The sequence below is a fragment of the Pelmatolapia mariae genome, linkage group LG18 (genome assembly GCF_036321145.2).
Source record: "Pelmatolapia mariae isolate MD_Pm_ZW linkage group LG18, Pm_UMD_F_2, whole genome shotgun sequence".
NCBI lineage: Eukaryota > Metazoa > Chordata > Actinopteri > Cichliformes > Cichlidae > Pelmatolapia > Pelmatolapia mariae.
The window spans coordinates 21,432,523-21,444,112 of record NC_086243.1 but is presented as its reverse complement, the minus strand read 5'-3'; the positions used below and the strand labels follow the sequence as shown (position 1 = coordinate 21,444,112).

At 39.4% G+C, this 11,590-nt stretch overlaps 1 protein-coding gene across 1 annotated transcript; it reads right to left on the bottom strand.

Moving 5' to 3' along the window:
- Positions 1-9,760: 9,760 nt before the first annotated feature.
- On the bottom strand, positions 9,761-10,958 carry LOC134617625 (chemokine XC receptor 1-like). The gene is made up of 2 exons (XM_063462930.1): positions 10,941-10,958; positions 9,761-10,787 (listed from the first exon to the last, which is right to left on the bottom strand). The coding sequence occupies exon 2, from the start codon at positions 10,775-10,777 to the stop codon at positions 9,767-9,769; it is 1,011 nt and encodes a 336-aa protein (XP_063319000.1). The 5' UTR covers positions 10,778-10,787; positions 10,941-10,958; the 3' UTR covers positions 9,761-9,766.
- Between the last annotated feature and the right edge of the window lie 632 nt (positions 10,959-11,590).

Here is an 11,590-nt window from a genome sequence, read left to right as displayed (position 1 = left end):
ATAGACTCCAATTTGTTCAAGTAAATGGAGAGTCCTCTTCACACACTAAGGTCAATTATGGAGTTCCACAGGGTTCAGTGCTAGGACCAATTCTATTTACATTATACATGCTTCCCCTAGGTAGCATCATTAGAAGACATAGCATAAATTTTCACTGCTATGCAGATGATACGCAGCTCTATCTATCCATGAAGCCAGGTAACACACACCAATTAGTTAAACTGCAGGAATGTCTTAAAGACATAAAGACCTGGATGGCCGCTTACTTCCTGCTTCTTAATTCAGATAAAACTGAGGTTATTGTACTCGGCCCTGAAAATCTTAGAAATATGGTATCTAAGCAGATCCTTACTCTGGATGGCATTACCTTGGCCTCCAGTAATGCTGTGAGGAACCTTGGAGTCATTTTTGACCAGGACATGTCCTTCAAGGCACATATTAAACAAATATGTAAGACTGCTTTCTTCCATTTGCGCAACATCTCTAAAATTAGAAATATCCTGTCTCAGAGTGATGCTGAAAAACTAGTTCATGCCTTCATTACTTCCAGGCTGGACTACTGTAACTCATTATTATCAGGATGTCCTAAAAACTCCCTGAAAAGTCTTCAGTTAATCCAAAATGCTGCAGCAAGAGTACTGACAGGGACTAGAAAGAGAGAGCATATTTCTCCTGTTTTGGCTTCCCTTCATTGGCTTCCTGTTAAATCCAGAATTGAATTCAAAATCCTGCTCCTCACATACAAGGTCTTAAATAATCAGGCCCCATCTTATCTTAATGACCTTGTAGTACCATATCACCCTATTAGAGCACTTCGCTCTCGCTCTGCAGGCTTACTTGTTGTTCCTAGAGTATTTAAAAGTAGAATGGGAGGGAGAGCCTTCAGTTTTCAGGCCCCTCTTCTGTGGAACCAGCTTCCAGTTTGGATTCAGGAGACAGACACTATCTCTACTTTCAAGGTTAGGCTTAAAACTTTCCTTTTTGCTAAAGCATATAGTTAGGGCTGGACCAGGTGACCCTGAATCCTCCCTTAGTTATGCTGCAATAGACGTAGGCTGCCGGGGATTCCCATGATGCATTGAGTTTTTCCTTTCCAGTCACCTTCTCACTCACTATGTGTTAATAGACCTCTCTGCATCGAATCATATCTGTTATTAATCTCTGTCTCTCTTCCACAGCATGTCTTTCATCCTGTTTTCCTTCTTTCACCCCAACCGGTCGCAGCAGATGGCCGCCCCTCCCTGAGCCTGGTTCTGCCGGAGGTTTCTTCCTGTTAAAAGGGAGTTTTTCCTTCCCACTGTCGCCAAAGTGCTTGCTCATAGGGGGTCATATGATATGATTGTTGGGTTTTTCTCTGTATTTATTATTGTGCTATCTACTGTACAATATAAAGCGCCTTGAGGCGACTTTTGTTGTGATTTGGCGCTATATAAATAAAATTGAATTGAATTGAATTGAATTGAATTCTCTCAATGATAGTGTTAATGCATGTAAACTTCACACTAATTTCACTCTAACGTGAACCAAAGAAAAGTGCTGTCTGTGCATTTTTTTTTTCCCCAGTCCAGTTTATTGTGACATACCAAAATCATTTTGTGTGAACAGAGAAGTGAAAACAGCTTCCTGTTTAAGTTACATCTCTACACAGAGATCAGCTCACAAAGAAAACAATGAGCAACTTTAAATTGCATTCAAATGAATTACACAAACATGATTTAACAGAGTTTTGGGGACATAATTTGTTGCAAATTGTCAAAATGTAATATCAAAACAACATATTTCATGTTACGCCTGATGTAGCTGTGTAAGTACCAAAATGGGTAACATTTAACTGAGTCCTTGTCCTTGAGCCAGCTCTTATGGAACTAAAAAGTTAAAATCACAAAGGTCACATTCCTTTTTTAACCTGAAATAATATGCCTTATAAATGAACAAATTAGTACATTCATGTTTAATCAAATGATAGCAATATGCAACCAGTAATAAAGATAAAGACCCAATCATCAGTAATTTCTGACTGTCAGACAAAAGAAGTGTTAAGGAAAATGATCTGAAAAGTTACAGCTTTATTTATTATCACAAATCTGATGCTGATATAAATTTCAGGTAATTTATCTAATTCTAATACGAAGCATCTAATCCTAATTTCAACTGCAAACTGCACTTACATTATATATAGTCATTCTCAGGTGGAGCGCAGGACCCATCCAGATGAGGAAGCTGCATTAATTTGTCGTTTTTGACCCACTGCAGTTTGTGCTGGTCTTCATACAACCCAGTATCAGTGCTATTGTACAGGTGATTACTAATAATAATTAAATTAGCTTATAAACGAACATGCAGTCAGTTCATTTCACTAAAGACCAGCAGCCCAGTAACATGGAAAAAATATGTAATACACTGGCTGGTCCACTAGAGGACATCATGTGAGTGTCGCACTTGTATCCTTGTAGTATAAGCAGGGGGCAAGCTCCTTCTATACTGGCTAAGATTAAGCTCCTGCTGAAGGCTAATACTTATAACAAATGAATCAAAGTGTAATTACTCAGGAAACCCGATGCAATACCATGAAAAATAACACCAACATGTTTTTGTGTTATCCTAGCTCAGTCTGGTCCGGCTAATTTTAGAAGGCCATGTCATTTCAGGTGCTGTTGTTCAAGTAAGCAACACACATGTATGTTGCTTACTTGAACAACAGGGAAAAGGGAAATAACCGTGTTTCCATCCTAAACAGGCCATTCCTGTAGTTACCTCTGCATTCTCTCTGTGTTCATACTGAGTTTGAAGCAGGAAATTTTACATTATTCTTTATGATGAAACTATAATGTTAAAATACCCTTTGCCCATTAAATCTGCATACTGTTAGACATTTTAGTTGCACAAAGAGTTTCACATTTATTTTGTAATAACTTGTTACACCATAAGATATGGTAAACGACACGCTACTAAGCATTGGTAAGGATGAGTAAATCCCTATTTCATCATTTGTAAAACTGAAAGTACCCTGTGGTTGTTGGTGCTCAGTGTTTCTCTTCCTCTCTTAAACACTTCCTTAGACTCTGATGGTATACTGACACTTCAGTATTCTCTGAAACTCAAATGGGTAATGTTTGCACATTATTTATACATTTTTATTCTTTTTCGACTTCCTTTTTCTGTTCTAAAAATAGCTGACATTTTTTGTGGGGGGTAGTGAGTACTTCAAAGTCCACTGAGAAGGTTCCTACTGTGACCCAGCCAGAAAACCTTCACTTATTTACTAAGATGACACCTTGCTATAATAGTTGTAACTAAAGGGGGAGTTTGTTTTAGTTTATGTCTTTCAGAGAGTGAAATGCAGAAACTGCAGGATATTATGGCCAGGCAGACATCTAACGGGGTTCCTACATTGTAGTGCTTTTATCAATCTGCTGCACAAGATGGTGGAGGAAAGCAAGGCGCTATCATCTTAACAGCTTTTTATTTTCCAACATGGTTTCAGAGCCAAACTGCAGCCAAGGGGAGATCTAAGAGGAAAGCACGAAGCACAGTAAGACATAGAAGTTTCCCTGGGAGAAAATAAGCATTTCAAACCAAAATCACGTTAAGGCCAAACTGATCCTTATATCAAACTAGTTGAGCAATGTAGTGATGCCTGCATGCAGGAGAGGAGGAGGCAAGGAGAGAGCAAAAGAGGGAAAGCTACAGAGAGTAAGTGAATGAGGAGGATTAGAGAAAAAGGATTGGGAAGAGCACCGGACTCAAGGGATTGCAACAAGTTGCCTGAAATCAGTCATAGTCAAAGTCATATATCCTTTATGTTTTTACCTTTGACCTTTAGTTTCACTGATGCAGTTTTATATATATTTAAACTGTCTTACCCACAACTCCTCAATTCTTCACTGTCTTCACCCCAAACAGTGGTTTTTCATCAGCAGAAATGTCAGGTAGAAAAGGATTGTGGAATACACTGATGCATCTCTTGGTCCATAGAATCAGAGTTAGCTTTTAGCCAATCCTTGCCACCTGCTGGTGCACCAATTTAGTCATGCATGCCTTTTTACTGAGAAAAACATTTAAGTAAATTGTTGTAGTTAAGGAAGCATCTCTGAGTTGATTCAAAACAAAAAGAGGATGTCATAGTTATGGGTCAGGTGACCAAGGGTTTTGAGCTTTTGCAATTACATTACAGATTTTGTGATGTGGGTTTTGTTTGCAGACTCTGTTAATTAGGGCCCGAGCACCGAGAGTGCGAAGGCCCTATTGTATCTGCTCCGTTTCTTATTATTATTATTAGGGCCCGAGCACCGAGAGTGCGAAGGCCCTATTGTATCTGCTCCGTTTCTTATTAGGGCCCGAGCACAAAAGTGCGAAGGCCCTATTGTATCTGCTCCGTTTCTTATTAGGGCCCGAGCACCGAGAGTGCGAAGGCCCTATTGTATCTGCTCCGTTTCTTATTATTATTATTATTATTATTATTATTATTATTATTATTATTATTATTATTATTATTATTCAGGCAAAACAAGGGCCTTTTTGAGGGCCTAAACATGCTCAAAAACTCATGAAATTTTGCACACATGCCAGGTCTGGTGAAAAATTTTGTATTTTAATGGTTTTACACATGAGCACTGGGAAATGGCTCTGTAGCGCCACCTATGCCTTGTTAAATGCAGCCCTACGAACACATCGTTTGAGCTACATGTATGAAATTTGGCACACATGTGTATCATGCCAAGACGAACAAAAAAGTCAGTGGGCCCATTGACGCAAACCCAACAGGAAGTCCGCAATTTAGAGGTTAACGTGACATTTTGGGTCTTATTTTGCCATTTCCATGCCTCGAACTTTTTCGAACTCCTCCTTGGGATTTGGATGTATAAGCTTCATCTTTGGTCAGTGTCAACTACACACCTGGGCGATGTTAAATTGCGGAGCTTTTGAGTTTTCGCGATACGGTGAGGCCGTGGCGCCACGGCGAATTTTGATGACTCGCCATGAAAATCTTATTGTCTCTCATTTTGTCATACATGGTCCGACGTGGACCAAAGAGCACACATGTGATAAGGCTCCACCCCTGAACATATTTCAACTGCCATATTTGACACCAGGGAGAGCGCCACCTAGTGGGAACAGGAAATGTCATGTTTTACACTTTGGTGTACAGTATTGTTATGGGTGACATTTGCAGCCTCAAATTCCTCCAGGAAAGCCTTAAGGAGTTGGTCTTGGGTTATAGTGAAAAGTGTGAGTTTTCGCGAAAGGGTGTGACCCCAGCAGCATGGCGAACATTGATGTCTCGCCATGAAGAAACAAATTAGTGTAACTCAATGAAATCCAATCTGATCCGTACTAGACTTTACAGGCATGATGTCAAACCTGCCCTGAACAGATTGATGTGCCCATTGTCAGGAATATGTAGAGCGCCACCTAGTGGCAACAGGAAATGTCATGTCTTACATTTTGTTGTACTGATTGTCACAGGTTCATCGTGGCCACCTGAAAAGCGGTGAATATCACCATCAGTCCCTCGTGATGCTTCAGCGAGAAAATTGTGACTTTAAACTGAACGGCGCACCCTGGTGGCAACGCAGTTCACCATCAAAGTTGAAGTGGATTTTGAGGGGCTTGGAAAGTTTAAAAAGTCTTGAAATTTGGCGCACACCTCCAATGTGATGAGGGCTATCTTGTTATGTGGTCATTTTCACTGAATACCGCAAAATGGCTCCACAGCGCCCCCTACAAAATTTCAAAACATCAGCCCCTGCTCTGTGTTTTATCTATAAGACTGAAACCTGGTGTGCTTATAGGAGATATCAAGATGTACAAAAAAGTCTCTTGGAGCAATATCCCAAATCCAACAGGAAGTCAGCCATTTTGAAATTAATCTGTAATTTTGGCGATATTTTCCCCTCTTTTCAGGCCCCGTTCTTTGACGAACTCCTCCAAGGGATTTCATCATATTGACCCAATCTCCAGTGTGTGGAATCCAAAGACCTTTGTGATGCTAAATTGCGAAGCTTTTTACGTTCAGGGAAACGGGGTGGTCATGGCGGCACGTGGAGTTTCAATCACTCGCCAAAAAGCAGTAACCTGCTGTCACTCAAAAACACAATGTCCAATCTCTCCCAAAGCTCGCAGGCATGATGAGACTCGACCTCGGAAATGTTTGTTATGCCATTTGTCAGTAATGGTTAGAGCGCCACCTAGTGGGACGAGTATAATCATGATCGAATGAGATGAAATTTTAGAAGGTGGTTAAATGCATGAATTCCATCAATGTGACATCAAATCGCACGTGCTGGTTGTAGGTGTTTGGCGTGGCTCGACGCGCTGGGGGTGCGAGGGCCCTCATATCGCTGCTTGCAGCTTTAATTATTATTATTATTATTATTATTATTACGGCAAATGAATAGGCCTTTTGAGGGCCTAAACATGCTCAAAAACTCATGAAATTTTGCACACGCGTCAGGCCTGGTGAAAATTTACGTATTTCAATGTCCGTAGACATGTCCAGGGAAAATTGGCTCAGTAGCGCCACCTAGAAAAATGAAAAACGCGAGCCCCCGAGATGGGTATGACTTGCATGTATGAAAGTTGGCACACATATCTAAGGTCAGGAGACGCACAAAAAAGTCTATTATGGCCGTGTCCTAAACCCAACAGGAAGTCCGCCATTTGGAAGTGAACGTGACATTTTGACCCTAATTTTGCCATTTCCATGCCTCGAACTTTTGCGAACTCCTCCTTGGGATTTGGTTGTATAAGCTTCATCTTTGGTCAGTGTCAACTACACACCTGGGCCATGTTAAATTGCGGAGCTTTTGAGTTTTCACGATACTGTGAGGCCGTGGCGCCACGGCGAATTTCGATGACTCGCCATGAAAATCTTATTGCCTCTCATTCTGTCATACATTGTCTGATCTGGACCAAAGAGCACACATATGATAAGGCTCCATCCCTGAACATATTTCAACTGCCATATTTGACACCAAGGAGAGCGCCACCTAGTGGGAACAGGAAATGTCATGTTTTACACTTTGGGGTACAGTATTGTGATGGGTGAGATTTGCAGCCTCAAATTTCTCCTAGAAAGCCTTAAGGAGTTGGTCTTGGGTTATGGTGAAAACTGTGACTTTTTGCGAAAGGGTGTGACCCCAGCAGCATGGCGAACTTTGATGTCTCGCCATGAAGAAACAAATTAGTATAACTCAATGAAATCCAGTCTGATCAGAACCAGACATTACAAGGATGATGTCAGACCCACCCTGAACAGATTGATGTGCCCATTGTCAGGACTACGTAGAGCGCCACCTAGTGGCAACAGGAAATGTCATGTCTTTCACTTTGTTGTACTGATTTTCACAGGCTCATCGTGGCCACTTCAAAAGCGGTGAATATCACCATCAGCCCCTCTTGATGCTTCAGCGAGAAAATTGTGACTTTAAACTGAACGGCGCACCCTGGTGGCAAAGCGGTTCACCATGAAAAATGAAGTGGCTTTTGAGGGGCTTGGAAAGTTTAAGAAGTCTTGAAATTTGGCACACACCTCCAATGTGATGAACCCTTTCTTGTTATTTTACCATTTTCATTGAATAGCGCAAAATGGCTCCACAGCGCCCCCTACAAAATTTCAAAACAACAGCCCCTGATCTGTGTTTTATGTATGAGTCTGAAACCTGGTAAGCTTATAGGAGATGTCAAGATGTACAAAAAAGTCTCTTGGAGCAATATCCCAAATCCAACAGGAAGTCAGCCATTTTAAAATTAATGTGTAATTTTGGCAACATTTTCCCCTCTTTTCAGGCCTCATACTTTGACGAACTCCTCTAAGGAATTTCATCAGATTGACCCGATCTCAAGCACGTGTTATCTAAAGACCTTTGTGATGTTAAATTGCGAAGCTTTTTACGTTCAGGGAAACGGGGTGGTCATGGCGGCACGTGGAGTTTCAATCACTCGCCAAAAAGCAGTAATCTGCTATCACTCAAAAACACAATGTCCAATCTCTCCCAAAGGTCGCAGGCGTGATGAGACTCGAGCTCGGAAATGTTTGTTATGCCATTTGTCAGTAATGGTTAGAGCGCCACCTAGTGGGATGACTATAATAATGGTTGAATTAGATGAAATGCTAGCTGGTGGTTAAATGCATGAATTCCATCAATGTGACATCAGATTGGACGCACTGGTTTTAGGTGTTGGGCTTGGCTCGACGTGCTGGGGTGCGAGGGCCCTCATATCGCTGCTTGCAGCTTTAATTATGTTTGGGTTTCCTTGTGCTTATGACTCTTTTTTTTTATTCCCGCTAGTTCCCTATTCTATTATTTTATATCTCTAGTTTAGTCAGAAATGACTTTGTCTGTTAGCTCTCCTCCTGCCCCTTTAGACATCTGTCTGTGTTTTATTCTTTTGTGTCTCCTTGATGTCTGTCATGTCTCCATGTATGTTTAAGTTTTGTCAATGTCAAGTTTGGGTATCTTAGTCTCTCTGTGTTTATGCTTCCTGTTTTATTTTAGTGAGCCTGTGTTCCTTGCGCACTGTCCTTTGTCAGAGTATCTGTTTTAGTTCCTTTTTCCGTTGTCCTTTGTGTTTCTCAGTACTAGTGTGTTTCGTCATGCCACCTCATTGTGTTTTTTCCTAGAAGTTTAGTTTTCTGTTTTCCCCATTGAGCTTTTGTTTCACCCATTTGGATGTTTGCTGCTTTCGTTGCTTTTTTTGCCATCAATCAAATACACAGTTCGCTTTGTTAACCTCTGCCTGCTCATGTCTGAATTTGGGTTCAACTCACCTTCCAATCTAAACACCCAGCAGAGAGAAGCTATTAGTTTGCTTAAGAATATTACAACATTTCCAGCACAGCAAAAAATTTCCTCACTTTTTGTGTCAGGTCTATATTAGCCACAGCTAGATGAAACTAATCCTGCTCAAAAGCATCCAGAATGATCATAACATTTATCCAGCATGTCAGCATATGTGTCCTGTTATCAAAGACAGTTAAAAAAAATATGAAATCAACTATATGGAAAAAAATGGGAAGGCTAAATGGAATTTTAATAAAGTGGAGCAATTTAAATGGTGTGTTTGAGAACAATGAGATGACATCAGAGCTCTATAAATGATAAAGTGAGTCTAGGGTCACTGTGAGTCAGTGAAACAAAGAGTTAGCATACCTGTAGAATACCTGCAAACCTGTATGAATTGTCAGTTAAGCATAATTTATTCCATATGTCCAAGCTTTAACATTTTGTAATTTTCTTTCTATTATGATTTATATTCCTGTAATATTAATGTCCATATTCTCACATTCATATACATGTTTCCCTCTGTTTATTCCAAAACTTTTCTCATTTTTTATTACATGACTCTATACATTATTATCCATTTCAAAGAAAGATTAAATACCCAAGAGACTTCCCTTCCGCTTCATGGTTTCCCTCAGTGATTATGTTAATATACTTACACTACACACTACTTTGACTCTATCGGTGACCACAGAAAACTGCTGTCAATGCATTTTTTTCTAATTCATCTGACATTACATACCACAAAAACAAAGAAGTGAAAAAAGCTTCACTGGATTTCAGCAACATTTTCATTTCTACAAAAAATACTAATAAAACTACGTCAGCGAAATGCACAATTTTACACACATCTTTGACCTTGCACATTAAAAAGGCTAAAACAAAATCTGTGTATATGATGTCAAGCCTATATGCAAAACATGTCGAATTATATACAACCTTTGTTTTGTAAAAGTATTTAAATACTGAATCAGTGTTTAATTTCAAGAGGGACTTTTAAATGGATCATTGCGTTGTTCTGTGTTAACAGAAGAGTTGTCTACTGTGAAAGCTACATTCTGAATACCAGAAGTTTTCTGGCCACTATCTTCCTCCTTGTTCTTACTGCACAAATTTTTACATTTCAAAAGATTAAACAGATTCTTTCGCAACTTCTGTGAGAGCATATACAGCAGAGGGTTCATACAGCAGTGAGAATAGGCAAGCATTTCACAAATATGGTAGGCAACTTCTAACTGTTTCCCTGCCTTACAATCTTTGGGTTCATAAAGAGAAGTAATTAAAAGCATAATATGGTATGGCCCCCAGCAAATGAAAAAGACTGCAACAATACACAACAGCACAGCTACAGTCTTGTGCTTCTTTCTACTTAAACCTTGTAAAACTGTCTTGAGGATGGCAGAATAGCAAAAAATAATGATGGCAAATGGGAGGAAGAATAGCAGTGACACTTGGAGATAACGTCCAAGCTTGTCGTCAGATCCATCATCACAATAGTTATGATTATCCCAGTTTATGGCTTTTACTTTAATTGCATCACTCAGGGATGCCGAGATGCTGATGATCCAGGCAGCGATACAGGCGCCGATTGCATACCTCTTTCTTATAGCACGGTTGCTTTTCCAGTTTGGCAGCACCACCCTAATGAAACGGGCAACTGTCATGGCGGTCAGTAAAATGACACTGCTGTACAAACCAACAAAGAATACGGCAGTCATTAATTTGCAGACAAAGTCCCCAAAGACCCAGTGGTGTAGGTGATCAACGGCCCAGAATGGAAGCGAGATGGTGAAGATCAAATCAGAGCAGGCCAGGTTCAGGATGAAAATATTTGTGATACTTTTCAGGCCCTCATAGATGAAAAGAACACATAAGAGGAGAACATTGCCTATGACACTGAGGATGAAGATCAAGATGAAGAAAGGGCCAGTAATAGTGGGAAAGTCTCTGTCACAAAGATAATGGACTTCATCGCTTGTCATGTTGTTTGGCATTGTCAGTTTTCTACAAAATATAAACACAAAATAAGATTTTTTTCAACACATTTAAATACTATAACTTAGCTGTTTTCTCTATACTGACAGAAACTGTGGATTTTAGTTTTAGTTTAATATGTAAAACAGAGACTAATAAAGGGGATTAAACACACAAACCTACCTCTTGTATCTGCCGGCAAGTCTTCTGTTGAACTGTACTGTTCAGGAAAAGCTGCGATGATCTTAAGCAAACCAACAGTTCCTCTTTCTGTTTCACACTAAGTCCAAGATAACGCCCAAACAAAAACTACATTAAAAAACAAACAAACATTTTGTCCACATTTAAAATGAAACTTAAACAAAATTACACCTATGTTTCAATATTACTCACAACTAATTGTCTATAGTTTTGCTGCACTGATCAAAAGATAAAGATAAAGCTTTATTTATCTGATTTTTTTTTTATTTGGTAAAGCCTGAAAATGCTGATGATATAAAGTTTGAAAATAAGCTACTTTTTTGGGAAGAAAATATATCATACTGAAAAAAATGGAAATAATAAAAAAAAACTTTGTAAAACTAATTGATATAATAACATAAACCCCTAAAACTGAACAACAAAGTGATATCTGTAATGTGGCATACTCAGTAGATGAATATACTTTTATAATTACTACAGTAGTACAGCAATAAAAGGCTCTTTTGATCTAAGAACAGTTTTGTCACAGGTAAGTGCATGAAGAAAACTTAAAACATTTTCCTTCTCATCCAAAGATTGTTTAGGTGATAAAAAAAAATTAAATATATAAAATATGGAAACTTAAGATGTTG